This window comes from Thalia democratica, chromosome 3, assembly GCF_965202585.1.
Source record: "Thalia democratica chromosome 3, ktThaDemo2.hap1.1, whole genome shotgun sequence".
NCBI classification, from domain to species: Eukaryota; Metazoa; Chordata; class Thaliacea; order Salpida; family Salpidae; genus Thalia; species Thalia democratica.
Genome location: NC_139167.1, coordinates 98,378,337 through 98,403,909, shown reverse-complemented (window position 1 = coordinate 98,403,909; position 25,573 = coordinate 98,378,337). Strand labels below are relative to the sequence as shown.

General features: G+C 22.1%; 1 protein-coding gene across 3 annotated transcripts; it reads left to right on the top strand.

The window, feature by feature from the left end:
* The first annotated feature begins 1,579 nt into the window (after window positions 1-1,579).
* LOC145831861 (protein tyrosine phosphatase type IVA 2-like) lies at window positions 1,580-25,573 on the top strand. 3 transcript variants are annotated; one of them, XM_082939204.1, is made up of 9 exons: window positions 1,580-1,671; window positions 3,920-4,089; window positions 7,230-7,262; window positions 7,691-7,845; window positions 11,058-11,165; window positions 20,550-20,642; window positions 22,406-22,536; window positions 23,336-23,410; window positions 24,549-25,573. In XM_082939204.1, exons 5-9 carry the CDS (start codon window positions 11,058-11,060, stop codon window positions 24,658-24,660), a joined length of 519 nt encoding a protein of 172 aa, XP_082795330.1. In that variant the 5' UTR covers window positions 1,580-1,671; window positions 3,920-4,089; window positions 7,230-7,262; window positions 7,691-7,845; the 3' UTR covers window positions 24,661-25,573. The 3 variants fall into 3 exon arrangements, with proteins under 3 accessions (XP_082795330.1, XP_082795331.1, XP_082795332.1); XM_082939205.1 differs by lacking the exon at window positions 1,580-1,671 and adding an exon at window positions 2,896-3,042; XM_082939206.1 differs by lacking the exons at window positions 1,580-1,671; window positions 3,920-4,089 and adding an exon at window positions 4,162-4,193.

Here is a 25,573-nt window from a genome sequence, read left to right as displayed (position 1 = left end):
AATATGTGGTTAAAGCAAAATACCCAAAACGCTCTTTTTTCATTGGTGAAAAAAATGTAAACTGACAAAAACAAATGTAATGCTCTCACCTTCAGTTGTTAAGCAAAGTTATGGTAAACAAAAACACAAAGAAACATGATATTGTAGATTTATTTGTTTAACATGTTTTTTATGGTGTCAAGAATATTATATAGACTAGTTTGTTATTTGAACAGGCTAAATTGATGATCTTCAAATACTGTAAAAGATTTTTTATAATTTTATGTACAATAACTTAGCCATAAATAAGGCAGGGCTGCCACATGGTCAGGAAAATCAGAAAAGGTAAAACTAAAAAATTACATAAGTCAGGAAAAATGGGAGTTTTTAAAAAATTTTGTAGTTTTGAATTTGACAAAATTCTTTATCTCCAAAAAATAATTCCCAAGCTTTTTTTTTTCAGCTTGATCTATGGCAACCCGATAAGGTAACCAGAACAATTCTCTAAATAGAAGTGTACTATTTGCACACAATACAATAGAAAGGGGGACATAGTTCTGTTCAGTAAAATTGTTTATTGAACAAAAAAAAAGCACTCAAAAATTTAGTCCAAGGTCCTGGTGTACAAAAAATCTTTTGCTTATTGGGTCGTTTACCAGGATACAGTTTAATGTCATGTCCAGGACAATAACTTGTTTATTAGTTTTTGAAATTATCTTCTTTTTAATGTGTAGACCACTGGGTCTTTATTTATTAATTGAAATCACGGTTGCTACAAAGCCTGGAATCTTGGAATTTGTCAATTTTGGCTAAAACCTGGAAATTGTTAAAACTTTAAAAAAAATTGGAAAAACCTGGTTTCTTAAACAATTTTACAGGTGTTGTAGAAAAGTTTTGATTTGACACAAAAATTCTATCATTTAGTTTAAACTATTTTGTCATCATCAATTTTTTTATTTAAAAACACATCTTAAGTACCTTTACATTATCTTTTCTATGTTGTTTTACTACCTAACACAGTTTTTAGCCTTAAACTTAGCTTTAAACTAAAAATAGACCCAAAAGTGTGTACTTTTAAAAACCTGGAAGAAATTCAGAAAAATTTCTCAAAAACCAGTGGCAACCCTGTGACATTCAACTCAGAGAATTTTTTAAATTTATGTAATTACATTTTAAAAAAATGTATAAATTTTTCAAGTATGACATACATTTAATTAATTTAATAGTTATGTTCTTATAAACTGGTAGTCAACTTCAAGTTCTTTTTTTTTGTAAATATTGTACAAGAATGAAGTGGCATGCAAAAGCCTATTTCTTAAAACCTGGTCAATTGTGTACAAGAGGTTACCAATCATTATTAAAGAAGTTGCCCACCTCTACTATAGAATGTACAACTTTTGTCAACAACTATCTTCTATTTAATCTAATAAAAAGATATATGGTTAATAAATTGAAAGTGTTTTTTTTATCCAAAGTAGTCATGCTTGTAGTTTTTACTTATTAAGTTCATTTACAAGCTATTTGAAAAAAGTAAACTAGTTAACTACTTCTATATTAAAAAAACAATATTTTCAAAGTTACCTTGCCTATCAATTATTCTTTTACAGGTCAATAGATTTAAATAAATTATAAGGCTACCAGCCTAAGCAAACCATATATTACTATCACCAAATGATTGTCCCTCAACTGCAGGTTAGTTAACGATTTAAACAATTTCTAAAAGTTTTTTATATTAACATAATTTAGATTGTATTAATCCTTTAATTTTTTTTTGTTGCATTAGTTTATAATTAAACTTCAAATACCTTCCACTTATTAACTTAAAGTTTCTTAATATTAAACTGGTAAAATATTAAGTATAAATAATTTAAATTTTTCTGTAAAGTTTTTTTTCTTAAACCAATACTTTAACAGTATTTTGTAAAGTTCACTAGTTTCTATAAAGCTTATCATATGTTTGTTTGTTTTTTAACCACAAATATTTTCATTACAAAAGCTTGCGTCACTTTTTGTTTTTATTTAAACAGTCAAAATTGAACTTTTGCTTAATGTCTTTATGGTTTTAAATTATGGGTATTAGTTAATTATGAATTTCTTTAACTTAGACTTTTTAACAAATATTTACTTAAGTAAATTTATGTCTATTTTTATATACAACAGTTTAGTTTAGACACAATATTTTGATTTAAATGTGTTTTTGGAACTTTTTGTTATTTCCAAAGTATTTGCAAATTAATACCAAACCAACAGTGTGTAAAATTGTTGAATGTTTTTAAATTCATTATGTATTTTAACTATTTTAAGATTATAAACACAGTATTTTTTTGTACATTGTGCTCCAGTTGTAATTAGACAATAGATTGTCCATTGTAATAATAACAAATAATAATCATTAAAAAACTGTTTGACAAAAGTAAGCAAAGTATTTTAATTTGTTCAAAACTACCAATGTATTGATACAATAAGTTGTTTTATCTGTTGTTTTACAGAGATAAGTACAAGCAGCTTTTATAACATAAACTTATAATGCAAAATCAGTTTAAACAGTAAAAGACAAATAAGTCACATGTTAAAGCAACTTGATATATAAAGCAGCATTTCAAAGCAGTTTGCTTAGTCATCATTAGCACATTATACCTTCAACACCACAAACTGTGTGTTGAGGGTTCAAGTAAGATTAGATTAATCAATAAAATGAGACAATTGTTGAAGTCATACGCCTGTTTCATTTAAAGTTGAAATAATGAACTGTTTAAGTATTGGTTAAAAGTTATTATAAGTTAATTTTCTTCTTTATTGTTTAATTTTGTTTTAAAACAAGTGGCTTTTTTTATTTGAGTTTAGGAAATTTTTTTTTTAATATTTACAAAGTTATTAAATTTAAGAGTTTTTTCTACTTTTGTTTTTATTTGAAGTCAAAAATTTAAAAGTTAATAAAAATAGCTTATAATTTTTTAAATATATGATAAAAAGTTGTTTTAAGTATAAATAAACTGATTTGTATCTGCTACTTTAATTCTTCAGTCAAAAGTATTTTAAAGTTTGTGGAAAGTAGTCTTTATGGTTAGTATTATTATATATTTAAGAAAAAATTTTTCAAAAATAAAATGCAAAATTGTCAAGAACAGATGTGTACATATAAGCTTAATATTAGACTAAATACTTATATTTAGTTATATTCATAAACATAAATAGTTGCTATTAATTTGTAATTTAAATATGTATATTAATGAAGAATAAACTGTCCATAGTGCAAAGTCCAAATGTTATTTAAGCCAACATTGTACATATTAAAAAGTTTTGCATGTACAACAGTATATGCATAAAACAAGAAATATAAAGTTAAATTATTAGGGAAGTTACATTTTCAACAATGCACAGAAACTAAGATTAATTCATCCACTATTACAGCATATTTATTATGTAAATAAAATAAATTTTAATAATTCACAGTTCAAAGACACAAAGAATATTAAATTCACCATTGCACTATATTCTAAATAGCAAATGATAAATGTTTTCTGAAGGTAAATTGAAATAAATAGTAATTTTTAAATGATAGATTTAATAATTCACAGTGCAAAGACACAAAAAATATTAAATTCACCAGTTAATCATATTTATTAAAAAAATAATAACTTTTAAATAAATATGACTTATTCACAGTGCAAAAACACAAAGAATATTAAATCCACTATTGCACTATTTTAGTTAATAAAAATTAAAATAATTTTCAAATAAATTTAAATTATTAACAGTGCAAAGACACAAACAATATTAAATCCACCATTGCAATATATAAGTTAATAAAAATAAATAATGATTTTTAAATAAATTTAAATTGTTCACAGTGCAAAGACACAAACAATATTAAATCCACCAGTTGATCATATTTAATAAAGTAGTAATAATTTTTAAATAAAATATGACTTATTCACAGTGCAAAGACACAAAGAATATTACATCCACCATTGCAACTCCAGCAGCAGCACACAAAATTAGGTTCGAAGCAAAATTCAGCTCCCAGCTAGCTCAGTTACCCCATTGCCAAGCCCAACACAAACCATAAATTGATCTACGGACGATAATTTCTGTGCTATTCGTTTTTGTGTTAGTTTAAATAGATAATATGTGGTAATAATATTTAGGTTTGGTAAATGTGGTAATAAATTAAAAAATCTGCGGACGATAATTTCTGTGCTATTCGTTTTTGTGTTAGTTTAAATAAAATATATGTAATTATAGTAAAATGTTCAATTTAATAAAATGTGGTAATAAATTAACAAATCTGTGGATGATAATTTTTGTGCTAATAGTTTTTTATCCAAGTAGTTGTTTGTTTATTTTGAAATAGTGTAAAATATTCAATTCAAATAATAATTAATTATAAAGTTGCTATAGGTAGTCTTTGTACTTATTTGTTTTATATTTGTTAAGTTTTATTTTCTAAGTATACTACTTTTAAAACTTCTATAAATACATGTATAATTATTTTGTATAGTATCTATTGAAAATTCTATTCTAAATGGTTTACCAAAGTAAATTTTTAACTTCAAATAAAAGTTGTAAATAATATAGAATAAAATAACTTTAGTTTTGTGCCAAGCAGACATAGAATCATGCTATTGCGACTTTACAAGCTATAAAAATTTGCGCAATGTTTAATAAGCAAAAAATAACTAGTAGCATCAAAAGTCAGTGTAACAAAAGTTTAGTAGTTTCATAAGTGAAACTTAAAAACAAACTATAAAATTATAACTTTTTTTTTGTTTTTGGTACATAAATCTAAATTATCTGTCTCCTCCTATTTAATACAATTATGGTTATAGTTAAAGTTTTATTCTTAAAATTTTGAAATTTTTTCAAGTTCTTGGATTTTTTCCTGAATTTAAATTACTTTTGCAATGACCATTTACAAGTGTATGACTCTTTTACCATTTAAGTAACATTTATGATTCATCAATATAAATTTAGAGTTTGTTTTATACTTATTACTAATGATTTACATAGGAAATTTCTTATTTTATACTATTTGAATACTTTTTATATGTTACATTCTCAAGTCTAAGACGTAACATTATTTAAGTTTTAGGTTTTCAAAAAAAATAAAACAATTAAAATTTATCTAACTTAAAGTTATTTTAGATTAAATTTACATAAATCAACAGATATCAAAGTATAAAATTTTTGAATACATTTTAGTTAAAAATATTAAATACTAATAGATATTTTGTTATCAAGAAAACATGTTTAAAACAAAACGTTCCAAAAACCTTTAATTGAATTTATTTTTACATAAATTCACAAAACTTGAATACTCAGTTTTATTGATATGCAAATAAAGTTTGCAACGAAAGATTTTTTATCAAAATATTTAAGATAACAAGTGCAATTGTTAAAATGCAAGTTCATATAATTGCAAAAGGTGTTGAAATAATTATCTGTGAATTGATAATTTATTGCATTTTTTTTGCATTACAAATTGTTGGTTCCTTATAAATGGGCGGATGTCTAATATTGATAAAACTTTTTTTTTCATCAAAAAAGAAAGTGATAAGGTGTTGATTTCTTTAGACATCTGTTTGAGTAATTTTTAAAAAATATATTTTCAAAGTGATAAAACATGAAAAGAATGAAATCCTTTCGAGGTCAGGAAAAGTAAATTTAACATTCTTAAAGTTTACAGTATATTTTGTTTGGTTACTAACATTTTATAAATTTATGTTGTATATCTTGGTTGCTAAAGTATTATAGTTTTTTTTAAGCCCTATTGGCAAAGTAAGTTTCTATAATTTTATGTCTAGTTTAATTTTTATTGGACTTAGTATTGATATTATTAGAATTAGTAAAGATATTTTTTGTTTGTACATTTTCAAATAAGTAGCTAATGGTTATTTGAAATTTTTCTGGTTTTATTTTTCTGCTGTTTTGTTCTGGTTTTAGTAAGGTTCTTATTTAAATAATTGTTGAAGATTCAGTTGGTTAATTAAAATTTGTTGCTAGTATATGTATAAACTTTAAATTACCTGGCTAATAATAATAGATCATAAAACATTATAATTTCAGCACAGTGCATATTCTGAAATTTGTTTATTTTATCTAGTATAAATTTATTAGAGAACTAAAGGTCTAAGATTTTTAATTAATACAAGTTTTAGTTGTCAGTAACTATTTTAAAACTTTGTTATTGAGACTTTGCAGTAAATTATAATGAAAACTAGATACAGGTGTTATAAATACCTTGTTTTTTTTTACAATAATAAAAATCAAAAGGTTTGTATGGAAAATTCACCAACAAATTGTAACCATAAACAACATATTTTTTCGATTATCTTTTTTTTTTAAATTTTCTGTTATAAAATTTTGGTATACCTTTAATAAACATTGAATAAAATTAAATTTTTACCAATTTGTATACAACAATGTAGAAGCTTAATAGTTACAAAATTTTTTTTAGATTGTTGATATTTCTTAGGACAAGTTATTTGTTTTCAGTAGCTGGGGAGTTGTAAATTGAATTAAACAAAATATTGATTTAAAATAGTGAATTTATAATCAATAAGTCTTGCAACTTAAATTTCAATAATCAGTAAAATATTTTTCTCCTTCAAGTAATTTGCTGCAATTCTATGCAAAAATAGACTCCCAGGACAATATCAATAATTTTTGTAAGAAAAAAATATTTTCATTATTTTTATTTATATTTTCACAGCTAGAAATTTTTATTTTAATTTATTTTTGTCAGTGCAAAAAAAAAAACCAAATTAAAATAAACATTCAAGGTTGTTGTTAATATTGGTAATTAATAATAAATATACAATATTAGTAATATTTTATAAAAAAATATTTTTATCTCCTTAGAAAATTTAAATTGTTTTAATATAAATTGAAAATGTTTTAAAGAAGCTTAAAAATTCCATTGGTAAGATTGTATGTGGTTTTTAAATCTTTTAGGAGCAGTTTTTGGAAAAATTCCAAAATTTAATATTTACTTTAAATAAACTTAATCTATGTCAAACAAGTTAAATTAAGTATTAAAAAATTTTAAGTATTTATTGAAAAATATTCCCTTTATTTCAAATACAAAAATTTTAGTTTTTTGTTTAAAAGATTACTATGTCAAACAGGTTAAAAAAAATTAAGAACTTTCTTGAAATGTATTTAAAACACTGGAATAGTTTTAAAACATATGTTAAAGTATAATAACTTACATAAATTAATCGTTTACTTAAATAAGTTATTTTTTACAGGTTTTGAGGAAATTTGTTACATATTTGGAATCGGTATGTTTTGTTTAATTATTTCAATGATTTATTTTAAAGAACATTATAAAAAAAAATTAATTATTTTTCAATAAAATTTATCCTGGCTTATTTAATTAAAGATATTAAATCTTAGAATTTAGTAAAAAAGATAACTTTTCAGGAATTTTTTAGAGTGTTTTTTTAGTAAAAAATAATTTATAGAGTTAACTTTTAATTTTACTTTATATGCACTCATACAAAAGCTTAAGACTTCATTTGAGTAAATTGGCATAGTTATAGCAAAAATATAAATTTTTTTTGTAAATATTTGTTTTGCATAGAATATCTTCACTAATTATTGTATTAAAAATGTATTATTCAAGATAGTAAATGTTTTAACCAGCTAATTATTTATGTTATGAAAATAAATACATATCATAGTTTAAAGCATAATTTACTTTTCACAGTAATTGAATGGGTTGAAGTTACCAGGAATTTACTTATTCAGTAGAAAAATAAAATAAATAAATATAAAATCTACTGAAATCAGTTTTCAATTAATGCACCTAGTCCCTTACAATTTTTATTCTACCATTCAGAAAATCCACTAAAATTTAAAAAGGTCAGTTTATTTTAAAATGTTTGTGTTTTTAGTTGCTAACTAAATAAGTTAGATTTATTCAAGTATGGTAACTACAATTAATACAATTTGTTAATATACTTAAAAACTAAACAATATATTCAAATTTAGTAATTAATATTTCAAAAGTATCTTTATTTGTTTTTAAATGCTTAACTTTATTAGTTTAGTATTTACAATAAAATGTTTATACAGTTTACTATAACTGAGATAATACTATAAATACTTAAAAAAAAATTTATACAGTTCTTTTAAACGTTTTAGTGATAAGTGTGATTTTAGTGATTCTTCTATAATATAGAATTTCCCTTTTTCAATTTTAAGTATATTTTATACAAAAGATTAAACTAGAAGTAAAAAAATATAAATATAACTGAGTAAAATAATTAGTTTTCCATATGTAAAACAGAGTAAATTAGTACAAAAAATACTTTTTTTTTTAATTTTATTAAGCTTTGAGAAATGTTTCAGCTTTAATTAAATTAATATTTAGCATATGCTTTAAAATGCAAAATTTATTTTTAACTGATTGAATAGTTTTCATATATTTTTATTGTTTAAAAAGTTTGAAAATAGTCAAAAAAATAATCAACAACTTTATAAACTACATTTAATCAAAAGCAAATTTATTTTAAAGTTTGTTACATAAAAAATATATGTTACTTTTTCAAGTTTCAAACATTCATTATATCCATTGAACATAACTCGAAAGAAAGTTCAAATTCATTTCTAACGGAAATGAAACATATGCCACTTGAAATAAGTATACATGCATTTAAAACTTGTACAAAACTCTCTGACTTAATTCAATTTACATACAATTTCAGTTTGTTTTGAGTTATAAAACAACTGATATATGGGTTATTTTTACATAAAATTTAAGTAATTGATGAAAAAAACATAATTTATGAGTATTTATTTTTGCAAAAACAATGTCATTTGAATATTGTATGTGAATGTTATATGTTTACATATAGGTTAAAGTATTTGATTAATACCATCTTGATGTTGTTAACATACTTTATACGTCCTTATATACATAAAAAGTATTAGAAAAATGTTTTTAAGTCTAAAGTTTTTAATACATTTTAATATAATACAATATCATCAAAAGTAATTTATATTTGTTTTGCATTTAGATAACTTCAAAAAATGAATATAGAGTTACGAGTAAATTTTATATTTTAGAAATTATTTAATTTTTAAACTTTCAAGGAAATATTTAATTATGAAAAATTTGAACACTTTTTTACCAAAAATCAAAATAAGCACTTGAACATTCTCTAAAGTCAATTACAAGAATATACGGTTGACTACTTAATTTTTCATGAAACACATCAAAGCATTTTCAATTATCGCTGCATAAAAGCGTGTTTTTAGTGAATAAAAAATTACTCATTCCACTTGCTGTAGGCTATACACACCTGAGTTGAATAAAAAGTGCAAAATATACGTAATTGTGTAAAATTAGTGGGTTTTGTAGATTTATTATTGGTGTTAAATTAGTGGGCTTTATAGATTTATTAATTGTGTTAAATTAGTGGGTTTTGATATATTCAATTGTGTTAATTTAGTGGGTTTTATATATTCATTAATTGTGTTAAATTAGTGGGTTTTGTATATTCATTAATTGTGTTAAATTAGTGGGTTTTATAGATTTATTAATTGATTAAATTAGTTGGTTTTGATAGATTTATTATGGGTTTAAACAATTTTTTTTAGTTGGTCATCTTGATATTTGTTAGTATATAATTTTTGGTGCAAACATTAAATTTTTTTAAAAGGTTTGTATATTTTATAAGCATTTTATGTGTAAAAGTTTCATGAAAAAAGAATTAAGTTTAAATACAATTAAAAGAGTTTGTAATTGAATATAAAAAATTAAATTAAAAAAATTGTTTCAAAAATTGTTGAAAATATAGTTTGTTAAATATGTTGTTTATAAACTCCACTTTAAATTACATTTGTTTGAAAAAAAAACTGAAAATACCGAGTTTTACATAACTACCAAGCCTTAACTATAACTCAAGTAGTTCTTGATATCAACATAAATTATGTGTTTAAATTTAAGAAGTCAAAGTTTTTAAAACATAATTTTAAAATTGAAAAAATAGTAAGACAAATATTTAAAAGACGAAACCACTAGTGTAATTCAAAACTAATCAGTTTGGAATTTTTAGAAATAGTTTATTTTTAGAAACCTTAAGTGCCAAATATGTTGTTCAGTATGCTTATAAAAATGTTAATAACCCTATTATAACTACATTGCTATTTAAAATTTCTCTTTAAATACACTAAAACAGTAAATAAAACATGTAGTTTTTATTTATCAAAAAGTTACAGTTTTTTTTTTTTACTTTGACACAAAAAGGTAGAATTTGTGTTTTCAAGCTACCATGTAAATAAATCATGCAAATAATTAACCTTTTCGCCCGCATTTGAGTTCAAGATCTAAAAAAATCTTTAAATGAATTTTTCGTCACATTTAGGCGTAGTCATTTTTGAGAATTTTCTTGAACAAAAATAAAAACGTATCTGTTAGTATGATTAGTGAAAACAAAAATTTAAAATATAAAAGACTATAAACTTAGCTTAGTTATAGTATGTCCATTAATAAAACTAAGTTTGTATCTTTAGTAAAATAACAAAACCATTCTATAAAATAATCTAATAAATTATATGCATTTCAACAAAAATAATTACAATTGCTTTTTGAAAGTACTTTGTATTTTATGTTTTAAACTCACTTTAACCACATATTGATTTTTTGTAAAACTTTATGTAAAGTAAAGTGAATAAATTGATTTTTTGTAAACCCTCATAACCTTATGTTAACTATTTTGTTACTTTTACCTTTACTACTACTTTTGTATATCTTGAAGTTTGTTTAGATTATTACCTCTTCTACATTTGTATGTTAAAGTTTATTTCTATTATAGTTCTTATGACTAATATAACATTTGTTCACTTATAAGTATATGTGTACAAAATTTTATGTATCAGTAAAGTTATAGAAAATTTTAATAGCTTATAAAGAAGATTATATTATACCTTATTTACTATTATTTATATTTCAAATGTATATATTCTTATATTAAGATGCTATGACTTCTGTTATAAAAAGTTAAATTATACATATAGCAATCACTTTTAAGTATTGACAATTTTTAAGCAATTAATTTATATTTTAACAGATGGCTCGCTTAATGGGAAGACCAGCCCCCGTAGAAGTCTCGCACAAAAATTTGAGGTTTTTGATCACACATATGCCAAATGACAGATCCATTGCTAAATTTGTTGAGGTAATTAGTTATATTTGTTTATATATTAAATATTTTAATAAAATTTGAGGTTTTTGATAACAATTATGCCTAGTGATTATTCCATTGCTAATTTTGTTGAGGTAATTAGTTATATTTACTTAAATATTAGTTATTTTAACAAAATTTGAGGTTTTTAATAACAAAAATGCCTAATGGTATTTCCATTTCTAAATTTGTTGAGGTAATTAAGTATATTTAACTAAATATTAATTACAAAAGTTTTTTCAATCTATTATAAAAATATTACTTTTTTTTTAATTTTGCCAAACTTAAGTATTATTCGGTTATACATTTTGTAAAACTGTACTGCAATCAAACTAAAATCAGAAGTCATATAAATTTGACCACTTTTACCAAAAAGGTTTAAATCCTATGCACAAAAAGTTGTTTAGTATGTTTTGTATAGATATCATGATTTTTATGTGAATTTGTAACCAAAAAAAGGATAGATTTACCACTGAATTAACCTCAAAGGTTTGTTCTAGAAAAAAGATATATTTTGCAACCTAAAACCAATAATTTCATGGAAAATTTGAAGTTTTTATTTTTCATGACAAAAAAACATAAGGTCTATGGTACTTAAAGCTCTAGAAGTTTTTACAAATAACATTTATTTTTATAAGTTTTTTAATTTTAGATAATATCATTGTTTTAACATGCAAAATATATATACTTATCATGATAATAATAAATTATTAGTTCACAAAAAAATATTTTTTATGAAAATTTATTAAACATAAATCAGGGTTGCCAAAAAACTTTGAAACCTGGAAAAACCTGAAATTTTGAACAATTTATACATGTTAAGTAGAAGTACAAAAATACTATTGTACAAAAATCTACCATATAGTTAAAAATATTTGTCATCTTCAAAATTTTGTTTAATTAAAAAACATGTTTGAAGTAGCTTTACAGTATCTTTTCACTGTTTTTATACTATTTAGCACAGCTTTTTTTTACCCAGAAGAAAACTTGGACAAAATTTGCCAAAAATAACCCTGATAGATTATTTAATTAACATCCACAGAAAAAAAAACAATTTAAAGTTTACATATAAATATATATCTGTAGAATTTTTCACTAGTAAATGTAAACTTAAACATCAATACTCACATGTTTATAGAATATTTTGAAAAATGAGAATTTTTTTACTGGAAAATGTGTATAAATTAGTATAAGGTTTAACAAGTAACAAACATATTTATATATTATTTATATATAAAAATTGGTAAAAAATTTACACTGTTCAATTTTAATCACTAATGTGGCTAATTAAAAAAAATATTTGTTTTTTTTTTGCGGATACATTAAAAAAAAAGAAACTTTAAGTTTATTAATAAATGTTCATTTAAAGTAAAGATAATTGTTCTACGAACTACAAAAAACCAAACTACACAAAAATAATTAAATTCAATGCAATAAGCCTTGATCATATAAAATCTTCAAGTTGTTTGTTGGTGCAAACAGAAGCAACAAGGCTGCTTTGTGACGTCATAAAGCTCATATTATTACGTCATAATGCACAATTAAATCATCAATCACGAGTTCGTGTTATTTTTGTCACTTGATGAAATTAAAAGTTGAAAAATAATCAAACTTGTAATGTTTATTTGGTGAATAGTTTAAAAAACATAAGTTTAACAATTTTAATTAAGTTAAATAAAATTTTGAAAAAACTTTTATTTAGAAATTAACAACAAATGCATTTCAAAGTAAGTCTTGTAATGTTTATTAACTTAAATAAAAAAATTCCCAAAAAACTTCCGAGCTAAAAATTATCTCTCTATTAAAGTACAAAAAATTTCCAAGTTTTTTTAATTATTAAAAATGTGTAAAAAACCTTTAGTTTTTGTTTAATCTTGTATTTTAAAAAGAAAGTCACCAATACTTTTACTTCAATCAAGTATTGTGACTTTGTTTTTATAGAATTTAAAATGATTAAAAGTTGCCAGTTTTAAACAGCTTCAAAATAAATTGATTAATGGTCATTAAAAAGCTAATTGAATGATTAGTTCTAATCAAGTTTTCTCTTTTAATTTGTTGTTTTAATGCTTTTAATTAGTTCTTTTGATCTTAATTAGTTGAAAGTTGTACAAGATTATTTAAAAAGGTCCTTCAATTTTAATTGAAAATGATAATTAAAAAAAACATTTAAAAAACTTTAATACACATAAAACAGTCTATAAAAAATCCTATCCCTACTTTAAGTTATTCTAAATAATGTTTTGAAAGTTGTTAAAATAAAAGTTTACTTTAAGTAAATAAGTAAAAACTATGTGTACTCATGTATGTTAGATAATTATTTAATCAATACTAAAAGGTTATGTAGTGTTGATTATTTTGTTTAATGAAAGAAATTTATTGAATTTAATAAGTATAACGAACAATTGATAAAATACTAAAACGTAAAAACTTTATTTCAATCGATTTTTTCGATGCTTCCAGCTAAAATATTGTATTAATTTTTAATGGTATGTTCTTAGATCAGGATAAGAATTTTAGTAAGCTTTAAAAGCATAGATTATTTAAACTTTTAGAAGTAAGTAATATTAAATCTTAAATGTAGGTTTTTTAAACATTAATATTTAAATTAAAACTTAAAATTATTGAAAAAATGATAGTTTTTATGTTTTAATGACATTATTTTGTAGTATAGCAATTGTTTTATAAAATATCAATTTAAAACAAGATTTTAAATCAGTAGCTAGGCTATTAAGTTTAATTATTTTTTTTCTACATCAATCGTATAAAACATATAAAACTAATTGATTTATGTTTAATTCAACTCTTTTTGTCTGAATAAAAATGTTATTTTATGTTGACTGAATCTCTTTTAAAAAAACAATTCTTAGAAATAAGTTTCCAAGAATTGTTTTTGTCAAACTTTAATTTGTTTAGAAGCAATTATTTTAAATTACTATGATATTTTCCAACTGTTAATTTATTTTATTTTTTCTCGTAAATACGACAAAAAGTCACTATTAAGCTACTTTTAATTTTTATTTTTATTAAATATATCACGTTTATAAATGTCGTAATTTCGTGGTTATAAAAATCGTGATCGAATTCAAAAAGTTGTTTTTTCTCAAATCGACTTTAATTTCTGTTTTATGTTATCCAGAAAAATTACACCGTCTGAAAATAACCAGCTTTTAAGTTTTTAATTTATAAAAAACAGCTTTCAATCAAAACTTAATCAAATATGACCTGTTTAATGTTTTAATATGCTTTTAAAATCGCACCACATAGAATAATAACATTTATTTTTACGTCATAATAATCTCAAAAAATTCTTTTAAAATATATAACTTATTCTAATAAGTAAAAAAAAAAATTTAACACATACGTTTTGTTTAACAAAGTAGTTGTTTTATTTATTTATAGATTACCTATTTTTCGGTCTCAGTTTTACGAATTAATCTGAAAATAGTTTTTTCTATTTATAAACTGTTGTCTGCGGAAATTCTAAATTTATTTTGTTTGTCTATGAATTTGACATTTCGTTTTAAAATAAGACCTGCATATATGCGAATTTGAATTAGTTGTTTATGTGTAAATTTGTCACTTTTTTATTCTTGATTACATGGAAAACACTTTCAAAATTTTACATAATCTCTATTCAGATGTTTCAATACATGTCAGAATAAAAGTTTAAATTCAATTGAACTTCATTTTTAATTGAATGTTTATTGAATGTGTAAAGATTTTTATGATCTGTGAATTTAAAAAAATCTAATATGTATTATTTTAAAGTTTGTTAGCGTTAAGATTTTTTTCCTAGAAAAGTAAATTTAGTCATACAAAAATTTAGTATATACATAAAGTAATAAAAAAGTGAGCAATTTTAACTTTTAAAATAATGATTTCAAAATTTCCTATTCTAAATACGAAGTTATATTTTTCTCCAAATAAAGTTTTCCATGACTTTTAAAAACTTTGTCATATGATTAAATCAGAATAATTAAGTTTTTTAAGTTTGTCAAAACATCAAAAATATAAAACCATTAAGGTTGTAAGTAATTTAATATAGCTAAAAGTTAAAACTTAGTCTAAGAATTTACAACTGAAGTAAATACTGTTTTGTAAATTATTTAGCGATAAAATATAGTTTGTTTATAAACTTACTTTTAACAGATTTTTTTAATTATTGCAATAATTTTCTAAATTACACTAAATATATATCACAGAATTATTAAATTTTAACTAGTTACTAAATTAATTTCCACTATCTTACTGTACATATAAAGTGCTGAACTAATAATTTGAAATAAATTTGAGTTTTATACTTAAATGACAAGACTTATTATTCATGTTTTAGTTACCTTTTTAACATAATTAATCTTTATTAGTATGATTTTTCAGACTAAAAGTTATTGAAAAACTCTCAAAATTCATTTCAAAATCAAATTTCTCAGTAAAGTTTTTTTTTGATTTATTGTTTTTGAATTTAGTTACAGTTAAAATAAATCATGTTAATAATTTATTGGTATATTTAAAGTCAACAAAATATTTTTTACTAACTATTTGTTGCCTTATATTTATTTATTCATTTAGTATTTTAATTTTTCTATTTGAGTGGTACATCTATTTTTTAGATAAATATTTTTAATTTAATTAAGTAATAAAATAAAATGTGAAATTAAAACTATACTTTTTTTTATGTAATAAATTTCTTTAAACACCAAAAACTGTACCTTAATTGGTTTTCTTTTACTATTACATGTGCTTTATAAATTTAATTGTACAAAAAAAAAATTATTACAAGCTTTCAAGACCTTGTAATAATAAACACATTATTTGGTAAAAGTTTCTGTTCAGTTAAATTAAAAGTACAACAATAAGTAAATGTTATTTTAAGTTTTTATCGTTGAAATAAAATATTAAATTGTATATTTATTTAAAGCAGCATTTTATTCAAACAAAGGTTAAATAAATATTCTATTTCATTGACATGTTAAGTTTTTATTTTAAATATATTTCAATACGGAACTAACAAAATTCCTCAAATGATGGCAGAAATTTTTTAAATTTCGCGAATATTTAAAACAAATATTTTGTTTCATAATAAACCAGCTAAGCAAATATACAGAAATATTCGGAATAACTCATCAATGCACATATTTGCTTTGATGAGAGAAACACCCCGTATTATGACGTAACACAAGTCACATGTAGTAATGACTTGTTTCTGATGCTATAGTGTGTTGTCATTCACGTAAAACGTAAACAAATGTGATTTTTAATGGAAAATTTATGTGCGTAAACAACGTCAATTTATTTTTTAATGGAAAATTTCTGTGCGTAAGAAACAATTATAAATTGACGTGGCTGTGGTATAAATAGATTGTAAAACTGTTTTTTTGTGAATTTGATAGCAAGTGATTTTAATAATTAAAAATGTAGTCATTCAAAATTTATGTATTACAGTGTCGCTCCTTTGAAATAGGTTTTAAAATTATTAAAAAAAACACATACTTTTAATTGAAATTTTTGTGCGTCAAAAGTAATTATAACTTGTCATTTTATAAATTTAATGCTTTTTAATTGTTTTCTAGTTGTAATTACTTGCGTAGAAATCTATTGTAGTTTTCAACAATTAACGTTGTTTAGATGTAAATAGTTTCAAATGTTGTTTAAAATTTAATTACATGTACTTTTATATATTTACAACATTCATGTACCTGAAAATAATTTCTATATTCTGGAGATAATAATTGTTTTATTTAATAGACTTTAAATAAGTTAATTGTTTTAAAAGATTTAATTGTCTTCAATTTTATACTTTATCACTTAAATAGCTCAATTAATGACTATATATAGAAAGAAAGTTAAAATGTTTTAATTTACATTATTTATAGAGAAATTAGACAAATTTAGCTAATTCGTAGCTAACTATATGCATATACATATAAATTTTCAAATAATAATAGATAATTTGTTTTGTGAATTTGAGTTTTTTAATAGTTTTTTTTTATTTTTTACAAAGCTTTTAGTGAGCTCTAACTAATTAATAACTAAAATCACTTTAACTAAGCTTATAATTTATAATCTTTGATTAGTTAAAATAACAACAAATTAGCCATAGCTAATTTTCTAAGCATTATGAATAATTTACACTGTTTTATTATACACAGTGTACACATAGATTAATATAAGTAGATTTATACAAGTTACAATTTAATTTTTAAATACTTAATAACTAAGCAATGTTTAATCTAAATAAAGTTGTTAACTTTTTTTATTATATTTCAATTTTTTTTTGTATTCAATTTAAATAATCTTTTTTACTTAAGTAGGCTAAAATATTTGAAGTTTTTATTGAACTATTTTAGCTTTAAAATAAAATGCAGACATGGCAAATAAATTAATATATTTCTAATAAAAAGTTAAATTTAGAAAATCAAACAGTCGTTAAACTTTGTAGAAGACTAATTAAATTATTATGTGTTTGTTAAATAAATATTAGCCTGTTAAAATTAAATATTTATAAAGCCCTAAGTACGTAGTCATAACAAGATTTCTATTTTTTTTAATTTATTTTTCATGCTAATTTTTTTGTTTTAATAATTAATTTTTAAAGTATAATGCTTAAACAAAGGTTAAAAAAAATGTTTTAAGCAAAGGTGGCTCGTTATAATTGGTATTTAAACTATCATTTAAAAAGTTTAAGTCTTTTAGCAAAGCAGTTTTTAATTTTTTTTTTGAATTTCAAGTTTTTAATGATTTTTATGTGTAGTAGCAAGAATTTTTGGTTTAAAGTTTTATTAATCATATAATTTTCCCTTTCAAGATATGTAGATAAAAAATTTCCTTGTATCAAACTTTTTTTTATTTTATTTAATATATTTTCTCCGGTTTTCACAGTAATTACATTTAAACGACGTCTATTTTAAGTTTTATTTTTGTTAAAATGTCATATACGCGTTAGCGCTTAAATTTTATTCCTTAAAATTTTAAAAATAGCAACTTTCTAATCTTTGTAAATATAAAAATAATTCTTTTTTGATAAAGATTTATTAATGTTTGTTGTTTTTGACAAGATAGTTTCTCAAATTAAATATTAAACTGTTTATTTTAAAATATACATGTGGTTGTAGAACTATTTGAATGTAGAATTTGATAATATTTACTTTAAACACACTTTGACAATTTTGTAAACACTTTTATTTTTTTTTTATAATAAGTATAAGTTTATAAACATAATTTTATGTATAATGTTATTCCTATTGAAAAATCGTTAGAATTAATAAAGCTACTTAAAAATATTCATTCACAAACTAATGTCAACTAATTTCAAAACAAATTTGTGAACTTGGTTAAAACCGGAAGCTTAAAACTTCTTCGTTTATGCACTTGTGATGGCTTTTGTGACGTCATAATACATCCAGAATGTGAAAACGCGTTGGTGTCCAATGAAATTGACGCGTTAATTGGATTAAAAAAGAGAAAAGTTTAAGTGCAAAAAGTTTAAACATTTTCAACAAAAAACTTTTTGTTTAAATTTGTAGCTTTATCAAATTTCTATGAACAAAAAAGCTTTCCTTAAAGAGAGAATTAAAGTATTAAAATTTTGCTTTCGGAACCAAAAGTTTTTATAGTTTATATTAAGTTTTAAGTAATTAAAGTTTTAAAAATTGTCTAGCCAGAATTAGTTATGTGTTTGTGTCGGCATAGGTGATTAAAAACACTTTTTCGTTTGAAGTTTATGTATTTTTAATTACACTTTAAAGACTGAATATATAAAATTCTAGTCTACTGTTGGTAATTTTTCTTTTAAGCAATAAAATTGTTTACAACTCATTTATAACAATAAAGTATCATTTTTAGCTTATTTAGTTACGTTTTAAGCTTTAAACTTTTATCTAGTTGTATTTTGTGAGCATGTAAAAAGATAATTATCTTATCTAAATAACATTTGCTGATAAAATTTCTGCAATCATTTGAACTTTTAATCTTCAAAATCCATTTCCGTTTTAAATTTAATAATACTTTGTATTGTTTAAATAAATGTTATGTTTAAATAAAGTTCGAAAAATATTACTTTATTTTTTTTTATGAAAGAGTTAAGTGAAAAAACTTTATAATAAAGTTATAGTTGTTTAAAAAATATTTGTCTATAAAAACTAATCTCAAAATTGTACACACACGCACATAAAAACACTTAAAAAATACTAACTTACTAAAAATTCACTAAAACATCAATAACACTTAAAATGTTTTATCTTTTCATTTAAATGATTTTTTTAACATAATTATTGTTATTTTTGTGTTCATAGAATAGCCTCTTGTAGCTATAAAAATATTACAAGTGATTTTAAGTGTTTAAAGTATTGATGTTTTTATAAACTCAATCATTCTGTACTGTTTACAAATACTGATAAAAATCAGGATGTTCTAACTAAACAAAACTCTTTTGTTAAGTGTTGTTTTTCTTTTGTAAATGTAATTATTTTTCTCAAATAAACTAATTTGAGCTTATTTTGTTTATTTAAGTGATATGTTACTAGTACAAGATAAGTACTATGCAAGAAAATTTGAACTAAATATTGAAAAATACTAGAATTTTTATTAATTACATTCTGACCTAATATGGTATAAACTACACCTAAAGTATGTTTTTCCATATTTGTTGAAGCTAAACTAAATTAAGGTTTGAAAAACCTTTTAATTAAAACCTTATCTATATACTATATATAGTTTATAGCAAATTAAAGAACTTTCTGGTTAACAGTTTTATTTAAAAATCAAGTGTTTTTGGATTTTTGTGATAAATAATTATATTTTGCTCTACATGAACAAACACTTTTTTTTTATCATAAATTTATTTTTTTACAGGTTTTATTCAGATACAATACAGATACATTAAATAAAGTTTGTATATATATATATAAGATGTAACGTTATAAGGCGTTAAATCCTGGAGATCCTGATAAGCTAAGCTTATCGGAATGTATATCACAGATGTTCTTGTGCTAAAACTTTATTTCAACTAACGGCGTTTCACTGCTCTCAAATAAATTTAAGGACAGATCTACGGAGTCTATAAAACTAAGTCTAGTTACTATCTAGTTAAATACTATACATAATTATACATGCTTTTTTCTGCTTTTTTTCTAATGTGTGTTAACATTTTATAGACTCCGTAGATCTGTCCTTAAATTTATTTGAGAGCAGTGAAACGCCGTTAGTTGAAATAAAGTTTTAGCACAAGAACATCTGTGATATATATATATATATATATATACAAATAGAATTAGTTTTTATTAATTTTTACAGGTTCTACACCGTCACGATACTGATACTCTAGTCAGAGTTTGTAGATATATACATAAAAAAAATATTATTTTTTATTAATTTTTACAGGTTCTACACCGACACGATACAGATACTCTAGTCAGAGTTTGTAGATCCACTTACAAAACACAACCAATCACCGAAAAGGGTATTAAAGTTCTTGTAAGTTTTTGTATTATTTTTTTATATAGATAATCTATTTAAATAACTAGTTTTTTATTATATTAATCTGTGTAAAAATATGAGAAAAGTCTATAAATTATAAGATTATTAAGTTCTGTTTTTGTACAATATTTTGCAACATAATCTGATTATAATCAATGTAAAAAATATTAAATGTAGAGATTAAGATTAAGTAAACAGTTAAAGCTTTTGTTAACAAGATAATTTAAAAACACAATGTTCTATAAAAACTTTGAAAATTAAAACTAAACATATTCAAAAACATGCACAAATTTTTAATAATTAAATTTTAAGCCATATCTTAGTCCCAATGTTTATAATATTTTGATTTGTAAATTTTTAGCAACAATGATTAAGCAACTTATACATTAGCTTCAGTGTATTTTATCTCTGTTTACTATCAGTTACTTGGTAGATAACTAGTATCAAGATTTCAAACATGAACACATTTTAAATATTTAAAACTCATTAATACATTGAAAACACTGTAGATTTTTCTTACGTAAATTGTTTGTTTGTATTTTAAAGTATTTTGTTTTTTACAAGAAAACCAAATGTTTATCTGAATAATAACTGATAATGTTTAGTGTTTGTATCAAAGTTTTATTAATCTACTAGAAAAAAAAAAGCACAACAAAATCGGTCTTAAGACCCTTATGTAAAAAAATGTTTTCTTTTTACGTAATTTTTATATTTTGTTCAAATTCGGAAGCCAAAAACTACCTAAACACATCATAAAATATTTAGTTCAACATTTTGAATAAAAATAGAATTTTTATTGGAGTTTTTTGATAAAACCTGACACCAAAAAAATTCAAGTTATTGATTCACCCTTTTAAAATGTTGTTTTCAGGATTAAACGTTCATTAGTGACAAATAATGTATTAAGATGTTACATAAAAATTGAAACGTCAAAAATTTTTTGTTGTGTAAACACTTTTACCTGTTATTGATTATTTTCGACTAAACATTTGTCTGAAAATCAAATTAGTCTGCTTTTAAAAACTAGAAGCATTTGATAAGTTAAAATATTAAATATTTGAAAATCCAAGAAAAACATGTCAAAAAGCACAGGCGATTAAAATTAAAAACTTTCAAGAAAATTTATCCAAATAAGTTTAGAGATTAATACGTCAGTTGTTAGATAACAAAAAGCAAAAGTAAACTTTCACTTTTAATTGTCTTTTATGCTTTCACTATTTATACACTTCTAAAATGAAACTTTGTTTTTTCTGTTACGAAACAAGAATTTAGTTTTTAAAATTTTTTAAACAAAATTACAAACTTTGATTACGAAAGATTTTTTTTAATTGGCATAAAATAAGTATTGATGGCTAAAAAATTTTTTTTTTTTAAGCTACAGTTTAATGAAAATAAGTTGTAATGCAGCTTTATTCCAATCATTTTTTTAGTTTTGATACTAAGTAAGTACTTATATGTTTTTTATAATACATGTCATTTATAAAAATTAGAAGTGTGTTGAACGAAGTATACAAACTATTTAATGTTTCACATGTAATACATTTAATAAAACATTATTTATTATAAAATACCGCAGTGAAATTTATTTAAATCATAAAAGTCATGTCGATAAATTGTATGTAATAACAATACAATATAAAATACAACTAATTTATTGACGTCACAGAATATTGGAAATATGAGAACTTTTCAGTTTTTTAGTTCATTGCATATATATAATTTTATTATTTTAATTAAATATCGTTTATGACGTCACACAGGATTGGGAGTATGAGGACGGCTCCCCCCCACCGAAGATGATCGTCGATAATTGGCTGCAGATGCTGAAGGTTCACGTTAGGGAAAACCCCACAAACAGTATCGCCGTCCACTGCGTTGCAGGACTCGGAAGGTTTGAAAGAATAATTATATAAATAATAATTTATATAACCATTATAGTAATATTGTTATTTAATAATAATAAATTTGGTTGTGTAAAGGTAGCAAAAATGTATGAATAATAAAAATAAGGGCTAAGAATGTTGAGAAAATCTATTAATATTACTATAATGATTTTAAGTAATGTTTTAAGTAAAAAAAATAATTTAAGGACACCATGGCATAAATTGTGTGATAAAATATTTTTATCCAGGTAAAAAGGCACTTTTTATATTAATCTATATATACGTTGTATATAGTTGTTACACTTTTCACAAAAAAAAAATTTATCAATTTGTTTGAAAATTTTTTTACAGAGCTCTAGTTTTAAACAATATGTTATATTAAACATTTTTAACAGAGCACCAGTTTTTAATATATTACATTTTAATTATTTAACGCTTTTTACCAATAACCAGTTTTAAGTATTAATCAATATTTATTTTTAAGTTTTAAATATTTTTCAGAGCACCAGTTTTTAATATACTCTATTAAAATTTTAAAATATTTTTCAGAGCACCAGTTTTTAATATACTCTATTAAAATTTTAAAATATTTTTCAGAGCACCAGTTTTAAGTATATATCAATATTTGTTTTTATGTTTTAAATATTTTTCACAGAGCACCAGTTTTTAGTATACTCTATTTAAATTTTTAAATATTTCTAACAGAGCACCAGTTTTTAAAATATTATGTATTTTTTAACGTTTTTTACCGATAACCTTTTTTAAGTATATATTGATATTTAATTTTATGTTTAAAATATTTTTCAGAGCACCAGTTTTGGTTGCAGTAGCTTTGATGGAATCCGGAATGAAATTCAATGATGCGGTCGATTTTATTAGAAAGTAAGAAAAATTATAATTAATATAAAATAAGTATGGAGTTATTATTAAATGATAATATATCTGTTTTTAACTTCATTAGAAAGTTTGTTTAATTTTTATTATGAATATAGATAAGATTGTAATTGAATTTTTTGTGAATCTTTTAAGTTTGTTTGTTAAATTATATGTTTAAACTTAAAAGTTTTTGAATTTTTATAACTGTTAGTAAAAACTTAAATACATAAATATAGTTTAATTTTATTAAAGTTAGATTGGTAGTAAATTTATGATAAAAATTTTAATAAAAATTTTCAGTGTAGGTTAATTGCTAGATAAAACTAAGTTAAAAAAAATTGGATTGTTAAAACATAGTTTTTTACAAATTATAGTTAAAATAAGTACAAAGTCATAAATTTGAATTTAATATAAAACTTTATTTTCAAAAAAATTTAAACATGTCATAAAGCCAAATAAAAATGAGGTAATCCGAGTTTTGTTAAATATTTTCAATAATTACAAACAAACTAAAAAGGGAACATTACAAAATATTAAGTAAATATTTAATCTGCAAATATTTGTGAAATTTCAAAATTCTTTACAATTTAAACAAGTCGCCTTATATGATCTTTAAAAATTTTTTGAAATATGTGTGAAAATAACTCCATCATTATTTATTTTAAAGGCAGTTTTTATTTTTAAAACAACATACTGATAATTTCACAACTTTAGCAAAATTAAATTTTTACTAGCAATTAAAATTTGTATTTGATAAAAAGATTTTTTTATTGGCTGTTAGTTAATAGTTATTGGAGACAAATATGTTTAGACTCAATTTATAAAACTAAAGAATCACTAATAATATTATATAAGCAAAGGTACATATGTTATATAATAATGTTTAAAAATCAATATTAAACCGATAAATTGACAGTTTAATGGCTTAATATCAGATTATATCAATTAATCATGATATTGTTAAAGTTGTACTTTTAAAAGAAGCTTAAACTCTATTAAAGCGCTTATGTATATAAAGGCATAGTCAAATACCTAAATAATTAATAAAAAGTTACAACTTATAAACAGCTTTACAAATTTTCAACTATCACTTTTTAAATACTTGATTAAAAATAGTTAATTAATCTTCTTGTTTTCTTACTAGGAAACGCAGAGGGGCAATTAACAACATTCAACTTGAATATTTGGAGAAATACCGACCAAAATATTGTCTGAAAAGTAACCGAACCGAAGTTGTAGGGTGTTGTGTTATGTAGGAAGATCTACTTCTTTTCAGACTACAAAATTGTGTTATGTAGATCTGAAGTTTGGGTGACAAATATGTGTGTGTAAAAATATCTCAAATTTCTGTGTAATAAATAAGTTAACATTTTATAAACTCTACATTAACTAAATTTCAGTTTGTTAATTGCATAACTACATTATGACATGTAGAACTTTTTTCAAAATTCTAGGGGTAATTTTTTTATTAATTAAATGTGGGTATAGTTATTGGTGTTTTCAAAATGTCATAAAGCCGTAATCAAATTACATAAAATATTGCTTTATGTAGTTTACTTTTTATTTTAAGTAAAAGTTTCCTGAATCGCGAGTAGAATTTCGTGCATTTTATTGATATTTCGAGTCCCTAAAAGTATCCATCTTTTATTTTTAATATAAAAAAATGTTTTTATCCTCAGCGCAGAGAAATATCGTCCGTAGAAATAAAAAAATTAATAATTATTTTGTGTTCTTTGTGTTTAAACAAAAATATTCTTTACTTGTTTAGAAATGTTCTTTGACGGTTTTAATGTGTTCTATTTTTGTCTAAATGAAAAGACTTTTTTTTTAATTGTTTTTAAAATGAGTTTTTTTTCACTAAATTATTTTGTTAAGGGTTTTTCGTTCAAAATCGTTTTTTTTTCTCAATTTTATTATAAAAAAGCTCTTTAATATAATCGCTGCTCTTTTAAAGTTTCTTAAATATTTATTATATATTTATTTATTATTTTAAAAACTGACTCAAAATCCACACAAGTTAAATCCGATTTAAAAAAAAGAGTATATAATATTTTCTTTCGAGTTTTAATTGTTTTATGAAGAGTTTTATTGTACTTTCGTTCAATGTTTTAATTTTAATTATTTGTTGTTTTTATATTTCTGTTGTATTTTAATAGTTTCTATTTGATT